Source organism: Pygocentrus nattereri, chromosome 8 (assembly GCF_015220715.1).
Source record: "Pygocentrus nattereri isolate fPygNat1 chromosome 8, fPygNat1.pri, whole genome shotgun sequence".
NCBI lineage: Eukaryota > Metazoa > Chordata > Actinopteri > Characiformes > Serrasalmidae > Pygocentrus > Pygocentrus nattereri.
The window spans coordinates 17,079,981-17,105,354 of record NC_051218.1 but is presented as its reverse complement, the minus strand read 5'-3'; the positions used below and the strand labels follow the sequence as shown (position 1 = coordinate 17,105,354).

At 39.2% G+C, this 25,374-nt stretch overlaps 1 protein-coding gene across 1 annotated transcript in view; it reads right to left on the bottom strand.

Annotated features, from left to right (window-relative positions):
* Positions 1-25,374, bottom strand: part of snx25 (sorting nexin 25) — a 62,110-nt gene that overhangs the window by 5,392 nt on the left and 31,344 nt on the right. The window contains exons 8-17 of the mRNA XM_017704077.2: positions 20,739-20,870; positions 19,105-19,377; positions 17,923-18,087; positions 13,127-13,258; positions 10,467-10,607; positions 10,067-10,180; positions 8,268-8,429; positions 7,745-7,862; positions 4,783-4,849; positions 2,393-2,574 (exon numbers count right to left, since the gene is read on the bottom strand). Of these exons, the coding sequence (XP_017559566.1) occupies positions 2,393-2,574; positions 4,783-4,849; positions 7,745-7,862; positions 8,268-8,429; positions 10,067-10,180; positions 10,467-10,607; positions 13,127-13,258; positions 17,923-18,087; positions 19,105-19,377; positions 20,739-20,870 (1,486 nt within the window). The remainder of the gene's footprint in view (positions 1-2,392; positions 2,575-4,782; positions 4,850-7,744; positions 7,863-8,267; positions 8,430-10,066; positions 10,181-10,466; positions 10,608-13,126; positions 13,259-17,922; positions 18,088-19,104; positions 19,378-20,738; positions 20,871-25,374) is intronic.

The window sequence follows — 25,374 nt, the reverse complement described above, 5'->3', positions numbered from 1 at the left end:
TGATAGTCCCTCTGATGAATTCTCTGAATCCTGCATACATTTTCAATAGAACTCAAGGCAGGAGACTGACTAGGCCATGCAAACACTTTCACCTTCTTTTTTTTAGAAACCAGTCTTGAGTTATTTTGTCTGTATGTTTGGGGTCATTGTCTTATTGAAATGTTCATCTCCCCAGATTCAGTCTCTTGGCAGATGACATTCTCTTCTAATATGTCCTCGTACATCACTTCATTTGAAGTTCCACTTCCATGACATGTAATGCCCTGGCACCATCTTTAGAGAAGCAGCATCATGTCATGATGATCTCACCTCCATACATCTATGCGGGGGTGTTCGTGGGATCATATGCAAACCTACTTTCTCCAAACTGAATTATTGTCAAAGAGTTATTTTCGCTTCTTCTGACTAGATTACACATTTTAGACAGGCATCTCTGTGGTAGTTTTTTAGTAGACTTTGTCTTGGGAGACAGTACATTGCTTATTAATATCGGCGTTACTTTTTGCTGCTTATTTTCAAGTGACTGCTTGTTTCTCTTTTATCCCCCTTAGCTTTAGTCTGAGAGCTCATTTTGAAATCATGAGGGGTGCACCTGTAGTTCCAAGAACTTTGCACCTGTGAATTACTGAACTAATTGTACTGACAGGGATGTTTAAGGTCTTTGCTATGAATCTGTAGCTTTTTCTTTAGTGTTGTTTAATAATGTTGTCCCAGAGGATGTTAAGAACTGTGAAATCTCAAGCAATGACTATTGATATGATATACTATTGAGAGAGAGAGAGAAAATCAATATACACTTCTTTGCAGCATAAATATCCAGCCAGAACTTTCTATATAGCCTTTACATACAGTTATAGTATAGTATAGTACACAGTATTTTTATCTTGCTTTTCAATACATGCATTTTGTTCATATTTTAGTAAAAAGTCTAAAAGCATTTAAAATGGATATATGCACTGGAAGTATATTAAATATCAAAAACAAAAGTTTCGGAAAGCATACTTATTTCACTACCATAGTATTACCATAACCATTTGTTGCATCCCTAAAACAACACCACATTATTAGCAACGATAGCAAATACAATCAATTTGGAGCAGATCAGTTTAATTAAGTCATAGTTTCTAATCCCTTCTCATATACGTGGATTTTATGAGCTGCATTAGACCACAGCCTGGAAGATTAGAACATCATTGCCATTAGAAGTTCACTTTAGCATCACATCATGCCAAAAGTCCATTAAAGTAGACTGTTGTAGACTCTCCTCTGGGTGCCTCCAATTTCCTCTGTTCACGCAGCAGCGCTGAGAGCGAGCTGAGGCTGGGCGCTGAAAGCTGTGAAGTGGAAACTGTTATGATGTGCAGCTGGGAGAATCTAATGCAGAGCACTGGGTAATTACTGCATGTCTCTGCTCAGCGAGAGCCTCTGAGTGGAAACGTGTTTATAGTGGACCCCAGATCGCCTTTAATTAAAACCACTGCCTCACCACGCAGGTAACAGCACTTCACATCAACAGCTTGACAATTCTGTGTCATTAGTTATGAAACAGATTGGGGAGAAAACAAAACAACAACAGAAAAGTTGTTTATTTCATTTTAGTGCTGGAAAGGCAAAAATATTCCAATTTAAAAGGAATATTCCATCATTTCTCAGCCTAATCTTGATCTGCTGCATCACTAGCAAACAGCTGACTAGCACCAAGAAGTTTAAGAAGCTTTGTATTAGAAAAGAACAAAAATCTTCTTGAAACACATTTACAACAAAAGTCAATAGGCAGATGAGGAATTCCATCAGTAAATGTGTGCAAGAATTTTCATACAACACTTTCAGGAATTCTAGCATTTTACATTCAGTATTTAAGCATCAAAAATGAAAAACAAACATAATTCATTATTATCTAATCATTTTCAACATCTCGTCATTCCTTAGAATTAAACAGGATGCTTTTTATTACCATGCCTTTAAGCGCTGATACATGTTAATTACCCCTGTTCTGATTTTTTTGCCCTGTATTCTGCCTTGTTCACAAAGTCTGGAATAAAATACTCCTTGTAGCTTAAGCAAGAATGGCTGGAGCTAAACTGCTGTAGACCAAATGGGCGAATATATGTAGAGTCACTGATTTTCATGATGTCACAACAATGACTTTAAAACTGACTGTTTTTTCCATATATGGACTCATGAGTGAACAGTATGCTGTGAAACTTTAGCAATGTTTACACCAAACTGTAGGAAAACTCTATAACATCTGACTTGAGTTAATGGATCTCCTGTTCTTCTGTGGAGGGAATCGCCTCTAAATTGCTGCCTACGGTATCAACAGTGCAATCCAGACATAAGAGATGATAGAGATAATGTTGAAAATGCTTCACATTCAAGTGCAGTTTCTCACCTGGAATGTTGTCCAACAGCTTCTGCTGTGCTCTCTCCTTGGTCTCCTGACGCTCACTGTCTGAGCGAGCTTTGTTATGGGGCGCCAGCTTCCCATTGGGCCAGAAGGTGTCCCGGAATATATTAATGTAGTAAACCATCATCTGCTCACTGAAGATCCAGTTAACAGTGTCTCTGATTTGCCTACAGCAACAGGGGAAAAGAAGCAGTCAGAGAACTGGCATAGAGTGTAGCAGAACTTCCTTTGAAAACACTGTGCATAATTAGAAATGGGAGGCATGAAAATGTGTAAGCATGCATTCTAGTGTGTGCTTTAGAAGACTGTAGAATATTTTGTAGCATGTAGAATTAATTCCATGCTAATTCTTTCAAAAGACTGTAATCGCACAGGGTTCTCAGAATTATTCTAATTGAAAACTGCAAGATTATCATTGGATTTTATGCCATGATAAATCATTTAAACCAGTACCCATCCCATATCAATGTTTTCAACTCGTTTTCTTACTTACTGCCATTCAAAAGTTTGAAATCATAAGATTCTAATAATGTGAAACTGCACAGATCGAACAGGTTATTAATAACCAGCAAGACACTATGAAAAGAAACGTAATGTCACTTTCCAACATGCATTTTCATTTTTGTTGATTTTTATTTTTCTGCGTCAATTGAACACGGAAGCTGTCCTTTATGCTGTGTGACAATTTCATGTTGGGCCAATAGAAATGCTCCAAAATATATTATACATTAAGAATGTTTTTGCCTTCTCCTGTAAAGTTACTATTTTAGACATAAATGTTTTAGACATGCGAGATGTGCCCAAAACAAAGAACAGAGCTGAGAAAGCTGTATAACATCAACAATGAAGTTATAATAAAATTTATATTTAGAATGTCTCAAATCTCAAGACAGATGACTGAAGAAAACAAACAAACAAAAAAAATCTAATTAACGTAGAAACTTGCATTGTTTTTCTAAAGTATATTAAAGTAAAACATTTCACTTGAGCATTTTTAAGTACCAATCATACATTTCTTTTGGTAAATTCTGATTTCTTTACAGCCAAATTCGCTGATTTTTTGTGCCCTTTATATTAACCCAAAGCTCACACAGTGCATGCTAAAAGCTGATTTATACTTCTGCAAAGATGAACAGATGAAGTTTATTGTGTAAGTGTAGCTCTCAGAGGCTCACAGCAGCCACGATGTACACATAACCAAAATCTCAACTACACTGAAACATCAGACCCCTGATGCACATTCTCCCTCACTGTTGATTAACTTTATGCAAATTAACTGAGTGGTGACCAAACAGACTATTGATATTTGACCATAACCAACTGTGTCATGACCAAAGACATTTATCTGTCATACATCACTAGAATAAATGCATTTCTTTATTTCAAGAAGGTAGTTGATATCTTGTGAGCTAAAAGTGAGTTTAAAGAACAAACTTCCAGCCACTTCCAAACAATGCCAGCGCTCGTGATTTAACAAAGTATTGATGAGCCATATCAGGTACTGAATAATAACTACATTTAATACTGGGCAGCCAAGAGGGAGATGTTTGGAAATAGTTAAACAAACACACTGATATACACTCAATCACATTTTATAAATCTTATTTTCTTTTTATGATAGTATAATTTCTCAACAAATAAACACTTACTGACCTGACAAACAGCTTTTTAAAGGTGCCTCAAACTTTGCACAGTACTGTTTGTGTAGCAGTGCCATACAAAAACAGTGCTAGTGCATTTAACTGACACAGACTGACTAAAACAAAAAATAATAAATTGGACAACTGACGATTGTGTGTTTGGAGTGAAATTCTGATCTTAGTCAATTCTAATCCAGCATCCCTGTTATTAAGGTTTGATATGCTAACAGGTTACATTTGAAGCATGTCACAGTGGTAGTGGGGAATGATTCAGAGCAGTTCTGGTCAGAGCAAAACAAATAGTTCCATGAAGACTGGAGACATGTCTCTCCAGAAGTGTTAGAGCCCCCTGTGCTGAATGGAACTGTGACATGATGGAATAATGACCTGCTATCACAAGACTGACAACGCTGTGGGCCGAGAGTATAAACACCCCACTAAATTCTGAGCCCTGTTACAACCCAAAGCTTTTAGATCAGCTATAGATTCTCTGCATATACACTCAGCAGAACCACCCTGCCCAGCCTAACCCACAGCAGAGTGCACCCGGGTTATTATGAATGACCACAACGTTTATATTGTCAGTGCTAGCAATCCTTAGCTGCTCTGCATGGAATGGCTCTTAAAATGTCAGAGCAGGTCGCAGCAGGCGATTAAAATCTTTTCTTTCTCTCAACTGCCTTTGATCAGCTGTCAGAGGCTGGCAGATAGTGGAGGACAGGCATTTGTACTTACTTATTTATGGTCCGTCCAAAAGTGACTTGAACTAGTGCAATTAGTGTCTTCCGTACCCATTTGAACACTGCAGAGAGAAGAAAAAAGCACTGTTATTTTCCATAGGCGATAATATACTTCAGACCATCAGCATCCACGTAAAACTATATTTTTAATCACTGTGCAAACAGGGACACATGCAGAGCATGTATATAGATATATAAGAGTGCTTGCTGGGATAAAGAGCAGTGCGTAGGCTGAAGATTACAGCGCAGAAGCATGATGGAGTTGGCACTAGCTCACTTTCTCTTTAGTTTCTGCTATTTCTCTCTGCCACTCTGTGCGAGAGAGACTCAGGGGAGCAGTAACACAGTAATGACAGCTGCTCTCCAGAGACTCTGTTGCTTCCCTAAAACAGCACACATTGTTAAAATGAGCACAGACTGAACTTCACAGAGAAAAATCTACCAAGTGAAAATATGCTATATTTACTCATTTACTCTAGGCTGATGATTTACTCAGACATCAGCCTGTATGATGCCAATACAACTTCAATGAGTGCAAAGCAAATTAGCCAGCACAGATCAATGAGAGACAACCTATTATTGAAGGATGAGCAGAGGTGGCTGAGACAGAAGGTCAGCATGCAACTATTTTAACACTAGGGCTGTAACAATCATATTTTAATGATGGTTCAGAAAAAATGTGCTCATTTTTTCATCTTACTGCTACTTGGTAATTAAAAAATACATTACTATTCAATTATTATTTTCTAGCAAGTTGCATTAAAATGCTGATCCTACTTAATCTGACAACCCTGATAAGGCTCTGTGTGTACAGCAGTGAACAGTGCAGGACAGCAGAAAGAGTTTCTTTTTAAATATCGTCTTACAAATGAAAACTTTCTGATGAACTCTAGTCTGTGAATGGGGTGCTTTATACTGAAGAACACACTTAACTCCTTAATGGCCAGTGTAGCCTGAATAATCTCCCTACAGCTCTAGAGAGCTAGCTAGAAGGCCCGCCCCCAATTTTTCTTGATAACAAAACCGATGGAGAGCCTACTAGCTAGCTGGAAAACTAGAGAAGTAGCAAACTTTCTTGGACTTCACCTGGAATTCAAACCAATACTGTCGCCTGTAACTGTGAGGATATTGTAAGATGTGCTAAATCACAAGGAGTTTGGTTTGGCAGTTGCATAATACTGGTGAGAAGCTAGTGTCCGGTAAACATATTTTCCCCACTGCGGTTCTGGTACTGGGATCGTAAAATAGGTAAACGTGTCAGTTATTCTTCTGCATTTTCAAAAGGTTAATTATCAAATATTTGTTGCAGCCCTATTTCACAACAATGCACATAAATACTAGGACTGTCAATGTGTTAAGAATAACTAGTGCCACAATTTTTCAAATTCCATTGACATATTTATTAGTCTGTGAATTTAAATCACCCATTGTAGTCCAGGCTGAAGCCCAGCTGCCTGCACGTTGTTTGCTATTATGACAAACTGTGACTGTAGCCCTCTTTTAAATACAGCTTTAAAACAGCTTTTAAAGTAATAATGTCAATGCATGTTGGAAACTGCTCACAAAATGGATAAATCAACAAGCCTTCACTGAACTAGAGAAAGAGGGTTACAACTGCAGAGGACCGGTAGCTGTTCATATGTGATCAGTACAGCTGTTGGTTGTTGGTATGTTAATGATGTGAGCTTCATGTTCAGGCACAAATGAGCCCTGCATTCACATTATGAAAATGATGTTTTTGGATTATTTATAAGCAATAAATACATTCTAATGAAACTTGTTTTATCCACTCATATTGCCATAACAAGATGCACTGCTTTTAAATAGAAAAAAAAAATTAAAAAAATAGTTTTACTTTGAGCAAGTAAAATAGAAGTGTTTAAACATGATAGACTATACAAAATAATGTGAATAATTATGATTATTTTTTTATTTGACAGTGCTTTACAATCTCTTGACACATGGTGTGAAGAAAGTACATAATCACTCCAGGTGTAAAAATGCTAAATTGATGCATCATGATGCATTGATCTTAAAATGATCAAAGTGATTCAATATATAATACTGAGTAGCATATTAGTATAATATCAGTGCTCTTAAGGCAACCATATTTCTAGCAGTAAAGTACAAAAGCATGGGGGGGCATATAGCACAAAAAATATTATTTTTAGAAATGTGCAAATTGCATTGTTGCAATTTTTAATGTCCAAAACTAAAGGCCAGAGCACACGGATGGAACAAAGAGGAACAAACACTTGGTTGATGTGCCATACCCTAAGACTCAAGAATGTTCTTTGCCATTCACTCTAGTTCACATTACTTGTAAGATTGTTTTCTGAACATTGGAAAGACAAGTGCAAATATTAGACTGTTCTTCTTTGTCCTGTGGGTGTAATCTGGCCTTTGGAAATGGTTTCTGTTTAATATAGTTAGCATCTGTGATGATGATGATGATTTATGTTGATATCAGATCTCACACACACACACACACACACACACACACACACACACACACACACACACACACACACACACACACACACACACACACACTATCAAAGCTTAGGAGCCTACCCCAGCGGTCAACGGGCAGAAGGCAGGAAACACCCTGGACGGATTGCCAGTCCATCACAGGACGATATCAGATCAGTATATTAGTAAAAATCTAAGCTAATCTAGTATAAAGGTGTATCTATATTCCACCAGGTAAACAGTCCCTCCAGGCACATTTTTTATTACGTATATCTCTTTAAATAATGCTGAAACATAAAATAATCACATGAAATTAAATCAAATCAACGGGGTTTAACTAGTCAACATAAACAACAGCAAATGTATCCACACACACACACACACACACACACACACACACACACACACACACACACACACACTTACGTACGCCAGGAGCTCAAACAGTAGTACGTAAATGTGCAAGTACGTAAAACATCACTTACTGCCCCTGAGTTCAAAGACCTCTCCTATGAGCATGAAGAAGGGCTCAGCGAGGTCATCTTTCTTTCCATCTGGCTCATCACCATAGTCTGAGAGATCACTGTCATCTTCTGCCTCATCCTAAGAAAAAACAACGACAAAAGTAATAAACAGAGAGGCTGAGCGAGAGCGAGAGCGAGAGAGAGAGAGAGAGAGAGAGAGAGAGAGAGCGCGCGAGAGAGAGAGCGAGAGAGAGCGAGAGAGAGCGAGAGCGAGAGAGAGAGAGAGAGAGAGAGAGAGAGCGCGAGAGAGAGAGCGAGAGAGCGAGAGCGAGCGAGCGAGCGAGCAAGAGAGCGAGACAGTATATTTTAAAAGTGGATGGGTGTGCAGTCTCACCTCTGATATCAGGATTTGTCACTGATGTAGGCCAGTAGCTATTATAACTATTCCTTATTTTTTCAGTTCCTACAAAAACTCTTCAGAATGCGTCACGTGTGCGTGTGTCTGTGCGTGTGTCTTTGCGTGCGTCTGTGCGTGTGTACAAACCTCCTGATGGGAGAAGAAGTCACGAGGCAGTCTCCCCAGAAAAGAGGCAAAGGAGAAGGAGGATTTTTTCTGGATGTCTATGACCTTAAGGTGCTCTGGTGAAGGGCTGAGGAAAGCATATAATGCCTCACTTTGGCACATAAGCTCATCCATCAGCATTTTCTGTAAGAGACACAAACAGGCATAAACAAGCAATTCAAGACACTGAAGACAACTGTCAAAGGCCATTAAAAAAAGCAATCATCATAATTAAAACATTTACATTTAATAGTCTATAACTATCTGCCTAAGACAGACAAGACACAGACACCTAGACCACAAAGACACTTTCACAGACTGTAACTCATGTGGACATTAGGTGTCCAAATCTAACCTGACATTAGTTCGCTAGAATATTTTACCTTAAAGCACTCAAATAACTAGGGGAAAAAGAATTTAAAATATATAGCGATATCATCAAAATATATTGGATTATAAAAAAAAAATTGCACACATAGAAGGATCAACCTGTTATTATTTAATTAGTATCTCTGGCTATTAGTTCATTAATAGGTCAAAATCAACAGTTTTCCCAGTCCTCAATATGAGTAAGACCAAAGCTTCTGTAACACATTTTTCCTTTAGTGCTGTTATGAAGATTGTGAATAAGCCCATCACAAGAACTTGAATGGAAAATTCAAGTTCTAGAAATTCAAATAAAAGTCTAAATATAGCAAAAAAAGCTTTTGCAAGCTCTGGAGTGAGCAAGCCCACACTAAACAAACCAATACCTACTTGTGTGAACCACGCTCATCGTATCGTATGGCACAAGCACGTCATTCCAACTTCAGGAATTAGTGCAAAATAGCAGTTGATGAAAACACTGTTTAATTAGCATTTTCTTCACTTAAAATTTGCAAATCATCTGAATGGAAATTACGCTCGTCAGTGAGTGGCAGGACCTTCACAGGAGAGACTGGACAGCACGGTAGATAGCACTATCCCCCTGCCCACGAGAGAGCAAAGGTCAAATTCTTCATCTAAGCAAAAATATTACTGCTACACCAATTAGCAATCTTTGCAAAACACTCTTAACGTCACACCGACTTAAAATTTTAAGCTGCTTAGTGTCTGCAAAATATGCAACTATAGGAAGAAGCTCTTTAAAATGTTCTTTAATTCTTCTTCACAGTTGTAAAGTCTATTAGACAATATAAAGACATTCCTTTTGGAAATACAATTTACAGGCAAGAGAAACGAATATAAAACTAGCATACTGCAATTCTTAGCACATCACAAATCTTTAAACACCTAAAAAACTTTGAATATAGCGATTGCTTATTTTACTATTTCACAAAAGTGATGGAGGTGACAAATAGAAATTATCCACAACTTCCTGCCAAGAGATGCACTTTCAGAAGTGTCCAACAGCAACTTTTAATATCTACAATGCCAGTGTTTTGACTGTGGTGAAGCCAACTGCCCTTCATCAAAACATTGTTAAATTAGCTGCAAGCGAACTGTGTTCTGAATCTGCTGCCATGTATTTCAAGTCCTCATCTGTCTCTCCCCAGCTGTGTGCCTGCACCCCCTGTCTAATCCCTGCTGGTGAGTTAAGAGAACTCATTTTCAATCAGACTAACTTTCAACAGCCCTTCAACCAGCATACACAAACAAGATACCCGGGGAGATGAAAAAGCTCAGGCTCTAATACAAAAATGAAAATGTTCCGTGGACTAATCAAAAAGCCACAGTGGGTGCGGAACAGTAGAAAATGAAGGGTGTAATGCACGGCAAAAGCTGGCAGTTCTGAGACTCACCTGTAAAAATGTATTTAGTTGGTTTTTGGATTTCTCAAGGAATTTTTGGTCAATGGATTTGAATGGCAGTTTACTGAGAGAGGGAAGCTGGACTTTCTTCAGGGAGGGAAAACACTAAAAAATGAGAAAGAGAGAGAGCGATAGAGAGAGACAGAAAGAGAGACTGATGGTCTGTACTGTTATTGTCCTGTCATGCATAATTTGTATCACATCTCATAACATGCAACAGTGTGATGACTCATCTCGCTGCCATAGCAACACGACTGGGGCACAGCTGAAGAGTGACTGCTGAATCTCAGAGGTATTTCAGATGTCAGCATTGCAGCACATGTTAAATACTCTCTGAAAAGAAGTAGGGGAGTGTTACGTCAAAAACATGACCAGGTGAAGAGACCAGTACCTCCGTCAGCTTTCTGTGCAGCGCCTGAAACTCGCTCAGCTTTCTGGTGACCGTCCAGCAGCTGTTCTTAGAGTCGTCTCCTTCTAAGAGACTCACTGCTACAGAGTAACATGGCATCTGTTCACCATTCTCCTCACAGGCCTGACACATGCAAAAACAGAGATGCATATACATTTAGATTTGGGCAAATGAATATAAAAAAAAAATAAACGAATAAAAGTGACAGACTGATAATAACTGATAATGTTGGGAAATATAATTTTCTATTTTACATTTTTACATGTCAATTTTACACTTCAATAGTTAACATAGGTAAAAATGCTTTACTGTTTTAGTGATATGACCGTCAGTTGTGAATGGTAAAATGCAATCTTCTTTTCTCTGTTCTACTCATTGTTAAACTAAAAAAAAAATTAGAAATCAACAAAATATATTCCAAAATAAAATATATGCAATATAATGAACCCTCTATAGATAAAATAAATTTATATATATATATATATATATATATATATATATATATATATATATATATAATAAACATTTATAATAAAAATAAATACTATAGAATTCAAGAAATCATCATCAACTTCTTTGCAGAGTAAGTTTTTTTTTCATGTGTGTTGTATGTTATCCTCATGTTGAAGGTTAGCTTCAGATACACTTTTTGGCATTTTAATCATGATATTTTATTTTCAAGTATTATGTTTTTTTATGTCATTATGTACATGTATTTTAGCAAGTTACCAAACTATTTCAGAGGACGTCCATCATCGACTTTGAACATTGACACGGTCATCAAATTACTTGTCAATCATCTCTAATATCTGACTACATCACTCTGACCTAGGTCTGTATCAACTTATGGGTTTTTCCTAAAACCATTATATTGTGTCAAGGTCCTTTAACAAAGTTTCCCACATTTAATTTTCAACGCTCTGGGGTGACTGTGACAAACATGAGGACAAATGGTCTGCTTTAAGGTCACTTCAGAGCCATCAGCAGTAACTGAAAGCTTATCTTTAGACAGGTAATAAATGCTTCAGAGATGACTCAACATCAGTTACAAGTCATTTGTGAAAGGGCACACTAGCTGATATGACTATGCACCAGAGAAAGACGTACAAGAGGGCACAGTCAGACACTGCTGTTACGCTGTTGATGTTTCATGCAGCAGACAACTAATAACTAAATGTCTGACCGCAAATTAAGTTGAAGAAAATATTGGCAACACAGCGAAAGGCCGGTATTTAGAACTTCAGCCAAAAAGTGGAAGCAAACAAAAATCCAATAACCACTGCTAGGCATTTCAGTTACTCATGTATTCAGTATGGTGTGCTACTTTCAGAGTTCAATGTCTAGTATAATTACAAGGACACTTTAAGGAAGAAAGAATGAAGATTATTTATAGCACACAAAACATGGAAAGTGAGATTCGCATGAGGACAAGGACAGTGATGATTTATTGATTACAAAGTTATCTCATCTAAATTAGACATGATCAATATAAAAACTTAATGAGTCATTTTAAAATGCGTGATGCCTCAAAACAAGCACTTAAGAAAAGCTGCAACTTTTCTTTGCAACATGGATGCCAACAAAAACGCTCCACTTTCATTTGTCATTTATAACCCTTTAAGACCTATATTGACACACTTCCACTTTTGCATGGTTTTGCATTTTGGACTTTGATTTTGTTTTTTGGACAAAACCATGATGAGTTACATAAGTAGTACAAAAAACAAGCTTTTTACATAAAAGAAATGTTAAACCATGACATTGAAAGAAAACACAAAAACCTCCACAAAACCCTGACGTAAAATACATCCATCCATCCATCCATTTCCAAGTCACTTCTTGGAAAATTTTCACAGAAAAAAATTCTTTTAGGTATATTTTTCATCTTTCTGTTTTTATTCTCGGATTGAGATTCTTGCTTTTCTCTTTTCTTTTTGTCTTTGTCTTTTGAACTTAATCAAAAACACTCCTACTGCAACCTTCTCAGAAACAGAAACACTGACTGGCTATAGCAACCCAACCGAAGCCAATATGCGCATCTGTTTTCTGACGGTGCACATGTACACGTGCACCTCGACTTTCAAATCTCCAAATCCAAATGTCTGTGACTCGTTAACCAAAGTCATTGCAGAAATACAGAATGTATACTACACATGTCATGAACAAAGACGGCGGGCATAAAATGATCTGTAAACAAAACTGAACAACATGGAAAGGGTATGAATGTTTTATATAAATATAAACTGTAGATTTACTTAGGAATTAAACAATCCACAACTACAAACCTGGATTTGTATTTTATCACTGTTTCTCTAGTTTAAAGTGGGGGAAACATTTAAAGAGAAGAAAAAAGGGAAAAGGTGTGGATATTAGGTATTTTTGCCAAAGCTTTCCTTTAATGCAAAATCATAAAGAAACTGCACTTTACTGTTTAAGCAAACAAATATGACAATGTAGAATTTGCACAATTTTGGTCAATTTAAAATACTCCTACAAATACGGTAAAAGAATATGACTGAGCTTAGAGGGTGCAGTGCTGTGACTCTGCAGCCATTGGATACGAAAGCTGTTACTGACGCCACAATGCTGCGAGGCTATGATAGGCTGTTGTTAGGGAAACACTCGGCTGGTGGCAGACTGACCTCGGCAGTGTTGATGACAGCCTTCCAGGTGCCCAGGTTCTCACACCACCAGTCTGTGCGTGAGATATGCAGCTGCAGGTCGCTGTGTTCCTTCTCCATTGCCCTGATTTCCTCCTTCAGCATAGTGACAATCTGCACGCAAGCAAAGATCAAATACATATCCTGCTAGATACCATATAATGCCCTTGTAACTGTGAAAAGTTGGCTTACAAATGACATTTAAACATTGCCTTTCTTTGCTGGCTTTAGTGCTGCCACCATCTATTATGTAATTATACTACTCACAGAGTAATCTACCATTTATATTGGTGAATAGTCAAGTGATAAAAGTCAACAATAAAACAATTAAAAGTAAATGAACTGATCAATAACAACCATACACAGCCTTTCAGAGATTCCAAGCCAACATTATTAGAAACAATAAATTGGGAAGGCTTAAAAACGTCTAAAATTTATATAAACAATGTGGGGGAAAATGCATGTAAATTGGTGCATCTGTTTCTTTTGGTAAGAGAGACCAGCAGGAAAATTTAAAAAGAATCATCACACAAACCACTAACAAATCACAGCTGTTTCATCGAGATGACAAATTTTAATCGATTCATGTTTTTTAGCTAATTACTTTTGACAGTCCTAGCTGGCTTAGAAATAAAACCAAATTATGTTATGAAGTAAATCGTCTGCAGAACAAAGCACATTTACACATTTTCTCAGGAATACACAGAAATTGTGTCTCTGCCTTTTTTCAGGAGTGTCTGTAACTTTCCAGCCAGCAGTGAGCAGGTTTAACATCAGTGGCCCCTTGAAGGAGAACACTAATAGTGACCTTGGGTCTGACAAGTAAGTCGTGACCATGAGAAAGCAATTAATAAATCATGCCATAGTGAATGCACATGCTGTCTGTGCTTAGGCACCGAACAGCAGTTCAGAGTACCCAGCCTTCTTAGAGTCCTTGGGAAGGATGCTTGAAAATGCTCCTCCTGGAGACTCTATTGTCCTAATGGGGGACTTCAACGCACACGTGGGCAATGACAGTGTGACCTGGAGGGGTGTGATTGGGAGGAATGGCCTCTCTGATCTGAACCCAAGTGGTGCTCAGTTTTTGGACTTCTGTGCAAACCACAGTTTGTCCATCACGAACACCATGTTTGAACACAAGGATGTCCATAAGTGCACATGGCACCAGGACACCCTAGGCCGCAGTTCAATGATTGACTTTGTAGTCGTGTCATCTGACTTGCAGCCATGTGTTTTGGACACTTGGGTAAAGAGAGGAGCTGAGCTGTCAACTGATCACCACCTGGTGGTGAGTTGGATCAGGTGGTGGGGGAAGATGCCGGTCAGACCGGGTAAACCCAAATGTATAGTGAGGATTTGCTGGGAATGTCTGGCAGAAGAACCTGTCAGATTGATCTTCAACTCACACCTCCATCAGAACTTTGACCAGATATCGGGGGAGGTGGGGGACATTGACTCAGAATGGGCCACATTCCGCTCCTCCATTGTTGAAGCGGCTGACTGTAGCTGTGGTGGTAGTTGGTGTCTGTCGGGGTGGTAATCCTCGAACCCGGTGGTGGACACCCCAGGAGAGAGACGCCGTCAAGCTGAAGAAGGAGTCCTATCGGGCATGGTTGGCCTGTGGGACAGCTGACAGGTATCAACAGGCCAAGTGATCTGGCGGGTACATTTGTCGCCAAGGCAAAAACCCGGGTGTGGGAGGAGTTTGGTGAGGCCTTGGAAAGTGACTTTAAGTCGGCTCCGAAAAGATTCTGGCAAACCGCCAGGCGTCTCAGAAGGGGAAAGCAGTGTGCCACTAGCACTGTATATAATGGAGATGGTGTGCTGCTGACTTCGACTGAAGATGTCATTGGAAGGAATACTTTGAGGACCTTCTCAATCCCACCGACACGTTCTCCAGTGAGGAGGCAGAGTCTGGAGACACGGGAATAGGCTCGTCCATTACTGAGGCTGAAGTCATTAATGTAGTTAAAAAGCTCCTTGGCGGCAGGGCTCCAGGGGTGGATGAGATCCGTCCCGAGTTCCTCAAGGCTCTGGATGTTGTGGGGCTGTCTTGGCTGACACGCCTTTTCAACATTGCGTGGACATCGGGGGTGGTGCCACTGGATTGGCAGACTGGGGTGGTGGTGCCTCTTTTTAAAAAAGGGGACCGGAGGGTGTGTTCCAACTACAGGGGAATCACACTCCTCAGCCTCCCTGGTAAGGTCTATGCAGGGGTACTGGAGAAGAGTCCGGCTTATAGTCAAACCTCGGATTCAGGAGGAGCAGTGCGGGTTCCACCCTGGTCGTGGAACACTGGACCAACTCTTCACCCTCTCCAGGATCCTAGAGGGCTCATTGGAGTTTGCCCAACCAGTCCACATGTGCTTTGTGGATCTGGAGAAGGCATTCGACTGTGTTCCCCGGGGTATTCTGTGGGAGGTGCTTCGGGAGTACGGGGTACATGGCTCTTTGCTACGAGCCATTCAGGCCCTGTACAAACAAAGCAGGAGCTTGGTACGCATAGCTGGCAGTAAGTCAGACTCGTTCCCAGTGAGAGTTGGACTCCGTCAGGGCTGCCCTTTGTCACTGATTCTATTCATAATTTTTAAGGATAGAATTTCTAGGCGCAATCAGAGGATGGAGGGTGTCTGGTTTGGTGACCTCAAGGTCACATCGCTGCTGTTTGCAGCTTCAGCTTTCGCTGGATCGGTTTGCAGCAGAGTGTGAAGCGGCCGGGATGAGAATCAGTACCTCTAAATCCAAGACCATGGTTCTCAGGCGGAAAGGGTGGAGAGCCCTCTCTGGGTCAGGGATAAGATCTTGCCTCAAGTGGAGGAGTTTAAGTATCTCGGGGTCTTGTTCACGAGTGATGGTACAAGGGAGCGGGAGATTGACAGGCGGATTGGAGCTGGGTCAGCAGTGATGCAGGCTCTTTACCGGTCTGTTGTGGTAAAGAAAGAGCTGAGCCATAAGGCAAGGCTCTCGATTTACCGGTCGATCTACGTTCCCACCCTCACCTATGGTCATGAGCTTTGGGTAATGACCGAAAGAATAAAATCGCGAATACAAGTGGCCGAAATGAGTTTCCTCTACAGGGTGTCTGGACTCTCCCTTAGAGATAGGGTGAGAAGTTCGGTCATCCGGGAGGGACTCAGAGTAGAGCCGCTGCTTCTTTACGTCAAGAGGAGCCAGTTGAGGTGGTTCGGGCATCTGGTTAAGATGCCTCCTGGACGCCTCCCTCGTGAGGTGTCACAGGCAAGTCCAACAGGGAGGAGACCCCGGGGAAGACCCAGGACACGCTGACATGACTATATTGCCCAGCTGGCCTGGGAGCGCCTCGGAATCCCCCCGGAGAGCTAGTGGAAGTGGCTGGGGAAAGGGAGGTCTGGGCCTCATTGCTTAGACACTGCCCCCGCGACCCGAACCACAGAGAAGCGGAAGATGGATGGATGGATGGATGGATGGATGGATGGATGGATGGATGGATGGATGGATGCCATAGTGAAGTCAGTCCTTTTGTTATTGAGGGCCCAAGATAAGCATTTATAAATTTCCCAAAAAAATGAATACATGTTATGTATACTTTTGTATATAATACTTTTGTAGACATAAATGAATTAACTAAAACCAAAATAAATTAATAATAAACCAAAATTCAACACAGTATTGTTAGCAGAGTAAACAACCAGTGATTTTTACAACAATGGCTTTTACTCTACTGGATTGCCCATATCTTACATTTAGGACTGCACAAAAAAAAAACAAAAAAAAACAGTAGTTTGATTCTTCTATTACTCATGCAAATTAACTATCAATCGGCTTCAATGTGGCCTGTAAATGTGAAGAGCTGTAATAAGGAAACATTAGCAACTTTCTGACAAACTGAGGTACCATTCACAAACAACTTAAATTACCAGCACCAAAAAATATATGCCACTTTGTTTGAGCCTGCCCATAATTCCAGCTACAGTAAGTAATAAGAAATAGTTAAGTAATATAACAAAAAATATCCAGATGTTCATTATAGCTCTGCAGGTTGCAGCATAATTCAACTACAGTTAAGCAATTTAATGTGCCAGTTCACTAGATGAGCTACTGTGAATAGGTTTTCAGTCTAGTTTTAAATTTTTCGGTTAAACGATTTTAAAAATCAGCTGTATTTTTTAAAGCTCAACATTTTTTCTAAGCTAATTAATCAGTTGTAAATAGTTTGTTAGCTAATGTATGTAATAGAGCCAGCTGCCAAGTGTTCAACAGCTTTTTGTAGCAGCCTCCTAAATACTTCTAATCAACAAAAACTGATCCAGCTTAGAATATTTCAAGCGACTGATGCTAGTAATGTAACATGATGAACTTTTTTGTAAAAGGAAACAGCAGCTCATTCTGAAAAAATCTTAAATGGTGCAGCAGTTATGCTGTGTTGCCTGTAAAATGCTAAGAAACTTCAGCTTCATTCATTTACTGACCATTCTGCAGCTTCAGAATAGACACTAGTATGTTTTCTTGTCCAAAGGTCAAAGGTGAAACTTATATATGTTGATATATGTTGAAAGTGACCACTTTATCATTCATTTTAGGAAAATGCTCTCAGATGCTATCCGCTTATATAGGTAAGACCCTAAGTGAATTGCTGGCTTCATCAGGTTAAGTTGTTAACTCTCTCTAGGTTGGACATCACTTTGAAAACATGAACAAAATATTGACAACTGAAATATCTGTCTATGATTTATATATATATACACATATATACACTGACTACACTGCATAAAAAACAATAAGGGAAAAGCTCAGATTACCTTTTTGTCAGTTCTGGGTGCACCCTGTATGATTCCAAGTGCTTGGCGTTTATACTCCAGTCGTTCACATAGCTGGCTGAGTTTGTTCGCAGCATAGCTGGCTTGCTCATTAATGCCTTTACTGCCCTCGTCCACAGCCACCTCGACCCCCTCCATGGCCTGACACTGCAGATATAGGCAAACAAACCCATGAAGAATCCAGAATCAGCTTTGAGAGAGGCATGAACATTGTCAGCTCTGAACCTGAGAAACATGTTTGACTCAATCAATAAAATATAATATGCGATAAAAACAATAACAATGTGACTAAAACCTAGTACGTTTTACACCAAATTACACCAAAAAGGATATTGTGACAGTGTATCACTTTCAAAACTCTAACAAGTATGATAATCTTAAAAAGCACTACGCTTTCACAAACATGGGAATTTCCCATCTCTAGCACTTGTGACGTCATCATCACGCAACTTTGTTCACGCTACTTTGAGAACTCTCTTTGTATGCAGCCTGCTGAACTAGGTGTTGCATGATGTTTTGAAAGTTTAAGCAATACAAAGTGTTAACAATTGATGTACAATGTATACACTGTAGTAGAATTAAAGTATACTGTTCACTCTGCAGCTCATATAGTCCATACACTCTAGCAAAGCTATTCAAGTAGAAGTTATCATGAGTGTTTCTGCCAGGATTACACAGATCAATCTTAAAAGGCACAATAACAAAAACAGCCTGTTTATAGAGAGAAGTTGGAAAATGGTAAATGAATTACAGTTGTTTTTGGTAATAAACATCACAATCAGACCAGCGACAATAAAATACAAGAAAACGTAGAATATGGATCGTTTAAATCAGGCCACTTCTTATTCTTTACTTAAACAAGCTAATGCTAGCTAATTTTGTCTACAGGCAAATTAAACTGCATTCATTCATTAGATCTATTAATTAGATTAAATCTATTAATTAGACTCAAATGTGTGAAGATGCGTCCATTAGCTTATGTAAGCACACATACAGCTTTAAACAGGGTGATGCATGTTAGGCTACAATGTTCTCTAAAAACATGCAGCGGTACTCCAGGACCAGGTACTGGGAAGCACTGGTGTAGGGCACTGTGTTACTACACTTTGGTGTCAAAATCTAACACCTGGTATTGTGGCAACTGTAATGGCAGTAGGTACTCACTCCATCTTCTTTATCTTCACTGCTCGACTGTGAGCTGCTCCTCTGCTCCTCCCGCTTCATGAGCCGCTCATACAGGTCACTCACTAGGAATGATGGATAATATCGCTCCTTCATAGTTTCATAGACGTCACTCTGAATCTTGTGGAATACGTCTGTGCCCTTGTTACCAACAAGAGTTTGCTGGATCTCTTTATAGAGAGCTTTCTCTACAGGAATCTCCCGACTCTCCACAAAGTCCTGGTAGATCTCCCCTACCAGCTGTGGCACCTCGTTCTGTAGGGAAGGATAAGAAGGCTATAGATTATTAGTGATTACTTAAGGATTATAGTGATTGGGGATATAATGACAATTTCAGCACTTTTTTTTTTGTTAGTTTTTAATACAAATATGCTAACCAGTACATGACTAGCAAACACAGCTTTAAACAGATGTACATATTAAATTATAATTTATTTTCATTTAAAACACAAAGTTAAATTACTTGTAAATATGTATGTTTTGGTCATGACTATTCTTAATTCTTAATGTTATACACTGACTTTCAGATGTGAAAGTCTTCAAAGTACTTCAAAGTAATGGAATCTAACTGTTCACCATGAGGGACAGTGGCGCAGTCTCACTTCCTGCCCTTAAGTGCAGGGGTGTGGCCAAAATAAGGCCTTGGCTATATACTAAAATTCATTGTGTGTTGCTTTTTGTATAAAAATTAAACTCATTATACATCTAAACCTTTTAACACCACTTTAGAAAAAAAAACAAATATTTCTTACGTTTTTTTTTTTTTTTTAGAATGGTCCTTAAAAGGATAGTGTTGTGAAATGTGATATTCGTTCAGGCCTGTCTACACTCACATAAAGCTAACAAATCAATAATAATTCAAATGACTTGATGCACACTGCTTAAAATGACCTTAATGAGAATTAGGTACACCATTATTATTCATTCATATAAGTAAAAACCTCTGCTCGGCTCTATGATCTGGTAGTGCTTTTCTACATTACCTTGCATTACTTGCTTGCTTAAGCATGTAGTCAACTGATTTTCAATTACCAAACAAATGTGAGAAGAAACACAGATTTCAACCATTGCCTGGGGGTAACTACAGCAATCCTTCAACACAGTTCATTAGAACAAAGGAGATGTCAAACAGAAGCTCCCTGTTCAAGAAAAGCCTCCAGCACATTCAACAACACCAGACCAATGACTGCCAACTTGTGCTCATCACATGTTATCATTAACGGGCATGTCAACTGCTTTGCTGAGAGCAAAGCAACACATGCAAAAGAACGATCTTGTTCTTTAGGAGGAACTGTGGAATAAATCTTTTGTGACACTGATCAGGTTTTTGAGTTTAGAAGAAAAGGCTGGCTAACTGTTCAGCCAGGTATGTAGCAAGACCCTAAAGAAGACTGTATGACTCAAATTTAACCGTTTTGAACGTAATTTGAAAAGTTCACATGCCAACACATTCAAAATGCCAAGCATTTTTCAGGCCTTGGAGATCTACAAAAAAAATTGAGCATTCTTAAAATATTGTGGCTTTATGTGAACATACTGCTTGAAATAAACAAGAAATGATACAAGCATTTCTGAAGGCAGTGACTACATGCATTTCCACTGAATTTGTATCTCACCTTGTTAGCAGTCTTGAGTGTCTCCACCAGCTCCCAGAAACTGATAAGAGCTCTCTTATCCACTCGTTCCATGTAGATGCGGAAATGCTCCCGGTATAAGGCATTGGACATAATCTCCTCAAACTGAAGAATCTGTAGAGAAGCAGAAAAAAGAAAATCTGTAGACCATCATAAGTGCGGACCATACACAGTGAGAGATGAAAAAAATGGACCAAACACCATATCAAGATAATATTGTTACGTAATCTATTGTGAACACATTAGTGAACACAGGATTAACCATGGTTAAAAACTAAGCTCCAAATTTTTGACCTAAAATACATACACATGGTTGTTTTACATGAATGCCCCAATTTTCTTGAACTGGTCAAGAGAATAACAGCACATTATTTAAAATTTGGTAGAGCCTTATTTGCATATTGCATACTTCTGTGATATCAGTATCACAATATTGCTAATATAGTGACAATAACAATAATTGGAGTAGCAATACATTTCAAATGACTAATTATTTCTCTCAAACTGTAATAGGATTACTTTATTGAGTACTCCCTGGAAAAAGTAAATGTCACTATACTTATACTACACTATATAGGCTACTGGGTGACGAGGCAGAGGCAGACAGTATAGCAAAAAATAAATAATAAAATGTATATTAATAACTTTTCTTGTTATACAAACTTTTCATTAAAACTATAATTGCACTCAGCTATTACAAATCCACACAATTCATTTAGTAGACTTTGGGGGCAGTTTGGGCTGGAGGTTAGGGAACTGGCCCTGTGACCGGAAGGTTGCTGGTTCGATCCCCAGCACCGACAGTCCATGACTGAGGTGTCCTTGAGCAAGACACCTAACCCCCGATTGCTCTCCGGGTGCCGAGGATAGGGCTGCCCACTGCTCCGGGCAAGTGTGCTCACTGCCCCCTAGTGTGTGTGTGTCTTCACTAGTGTGTATGTGGTGTTTCACTTCACTGATGGGTTAAATGCAGAGGTGGAATTTCCCCGGTTGTGGGATTTAAAAAAGTATCACTTAACTTATGCATGTATGTCAGTTACATACAAGTAATTCCAACTCCTTTTTACAAGCTTAATTTAAGTCTTTGTTTTAGCACACAATGTACTTTTTGTACTTGGTTGCACTTTTTTAGCACTGTAAAAGATCATTTTGATATAATATGTTACTGAGCATTTTTGATCTATTAGGCCACAATACAGCCCGCCATCAGCTTTTTTTAAACACTCTGCATATCAGTGAACTGTTTTAAGACAGGGTTTAAAAGGGTTAAACATGTTTAAAATGAAGACACAAGATAAAACTCATCTTTTTCTCAAATATCCACCACTGAAATGACCGAAATGCACTTTATACAGCCATTTTTACTGACTGTATTTCAGGAAGGTTTAAGCTAGCATCATGACCGCAAGGTGGTTCTCTCACACCACGAATTAGCACACATCAGGGTTCTGGAGCTACAAGTCTCTTCTCCTTCTCCTTCTGCGGCTTCTTGCTAAAATATTTCCCAATACTCATCTGTTATGTAAACGTTAGGTGAATGACTAACGTAACTGCAGCTAGACATTCTGTCAAATGAAGAGAAAGCAAGTTCTGTCCAGGACAACTTTGCTAGTTATATGTTGTAGCTAGCAGCAAGTAGTAGCTAGCAGCAAATGCTGCTGTTGCTGCTCACTCTGCCGCTGTCTCCTTCACTCGCTCTCGATCTCCCCTTACCTGCGTTCATGCATTTTTCGAAACAAAAATACTAAACATTTTTAGAAATGAGCAGAAATGTGTATCTGGGAGCATCACCAAAATGCTTTTAAAAACATAAGACACTAGCCAGTAGAAACTAGCTTAAAGAGGCTTCTAAATAAAATCTTTATGAATAAGATATAAAGTTTCCAAAGCTGTTTCTGAATGAAAAGGCAGGATTTTTCTGTTTAGGTGAGGTGGGGTTCTCACTCCTTCAGTTTTATATTAGCATGATAAGGTGATTTGACAGATCGCTCACAGGGTTTATGGCCAGGAAAGTTTTCCGCCCTCACACTTGTGTTCACATTCACAATCAAAATCATGTCATCATAGCCAGCTGTCACAGTTGTTACTATTACAAAAATAAATATAAATAATATATAATATATACATAATAATATAATATGATGTAATAATAATAATAATAATAATAATAATAATAATAATAATACATAGCGTGAAAGCGCAAAAGCCCTGGTTCTCAAAGACTGAGAAGACTGCAGGTCACATAGCAACGAAGTCTCGTCTGGCTAGCAGCTACGAAAAGGCAAAGAGATTTAAGAGGAACATTTGGAGACAAATGGACTTGTTCGCATTTATGAGCAGTGCAGTTTGTTTCCTGGTACGTTAAATCTGCAACGAGAGACTGTCAAACACTAAAAAGTTGTGAAGATGAAGTCGCATCTCATTCGAATTCCCCTTAAATGGTGCCACATTTACATTTGGTGACTTAGTCAGAATTTAAGGTGGAACAAAAACATTCGAAGAAGAAACGACTTCAGCCTCGTAGAACAGCCGAACGTTGAGAGACATTTTACAATAAGCTGCTCTACTTCTGAGAAAAGGTTTCCTGATGGAAAGCGGAGGAAAGCAGCTAGTCTGTGTTTTCGTTCATAATTTTAGCCTATAATAGGACATTCGCACACACCGAAACATTCTGGACATTAAATGTTGTGGCTCCCAAGGTGGTTTGATTTTTGTTGAAAGGACAAAATGTCTCTTCTAATCATTTGGGTTGTGACTCTTGATCTAACCTGATCTAGTGTGCCAGTCGAGTTTCTCGCTCATCCACTACTGCTTTTGTTACGTGTCGCCACAGACAGTCCGGGGCGCTGCACTTACCCACTTCCACGTTACGTTTTTTACATTCCGTCAACATTACGGTATAAATTAAATATTTAGAAAATCGATTTTTGACATTTCTGAAGCAATTCAGAATCGTTTGTGTCCACATCGTGATGCATCTAAGAATCAAGCTTTTTCCGCGCCCTCAAACACGATAATTTGTACCACCCTACACCAATATTGTTAACAAATTATATATCAAGCAGCCTTACTGAAGAGTGATGAAATTAAGTAACATCTGTTGCAGACGTTGTTGAACATGGTCTGGAAATGGTTCACATTTGGTTTGAGGGATGAGACTGGGCTGGTCAGAGACAGTCTGAATATTGCCTTGCGCAATTAACCTTTTTTAATAGCACATTAAGCCTGAAACAGTCTGTAGTAGACTTTAAAATGCTATTACCTCTACACTGAAGGGGTGCTGTATGATTGGATTCCACAGATCGCAAACATAATTATGAATATGGCTGTCACTCAGAATTGAACCAGCTACCACTGTCTGGTGTACTGGCCAATGGGTTCAACGCAACTCAGAGGCAGCAGAATTTGACACACAGACTAAACACAAGCACGCCTTTGAAATCTGTCAGGAAGTCGGCGGGCCAAGCCTGGCTGAGCATGAGACTACTGAGCATCTAAGAATAACGATGAACCCACCAGAGCGGAATGAACTGTCAGTTTCTCCCCAAACCCAATCTGAATGCGCAGCTCATGGCTAGATCCATTAAACGTGGTCCACAGAGACAGGCGGAGACAGCCCTGTCTGCGCACTGCAATATGACAGCCCCGTACGCCCTGACAAGAACAGCATGTAATACAATTAGGAACAGGGCTTGGAGGTCTTCTCCCATGTTGTAGCAGTTATCTCCTTTGAGAAAATAGGAGAGACAGAGGAGAGAACAGAGGAGCAAAGGAAGGGGGCGGAGAGATACTTGCATAGGATCTTTGGGCATGGTGATAACAGAGACATAACAGCACTGCCCACGGTTTGCGCGTAACCAGCTGAATCTATTTTTAGAAAACATGATTCAGAGCAGCAAGCCTCGGCAGAGGCTTCTCCTTATTGACTCTATATTAGCAAGCTCTGTTGCCAGTGACCTTATCCAGATTGAAGAAGTAGAGCTTTATGATATAACAGTAATAATATTATTCTGTCCATAATTACTAAATATTGAGATTGAGCTGTGCCTTGCTAATATTAATATAACACCACTTCAGGAAGCATACTGGCTGAAATTCTTAAGGTATTAGTTTTGTAGTTTTACCTTTGTACCGGTCTATAAAGGTGGACAACATGATAATATTTTAGTATTACTGTGATCATTTTTGTTATTGTGATACATGATTACATGATAAGATTTTCTGAGCATACTGGGGATACGGTCAGCACCTAGAGTACAACGACCTTTCATTACAAAGACAGAAAAAATTACCCTGTTCAATTGGATTTAGTGCTGCACAGTATGTGCAATGTGAATATGTATGACTATGTTGAATAATCGTTTTGTTCAAAGAGTAACACTATAAACACATTTTGTCTGTGCATCAAAATATTGTGATAATATCTTGACATAATATTTTTTTCCCCCTCACATTGCCTACCTGTACAGGTATGCTATAATAAATAAACTCAGTCCAGAACAATAAAGACACTGTTAATCTATAAAAATTGTCCTTGACTGTCGAGCCCTCCTGCTACCCACTTCAGACCAGCTGCCCACGCCCCAGCTACTGCCACCTACCTTGGACTAGCTGCCCA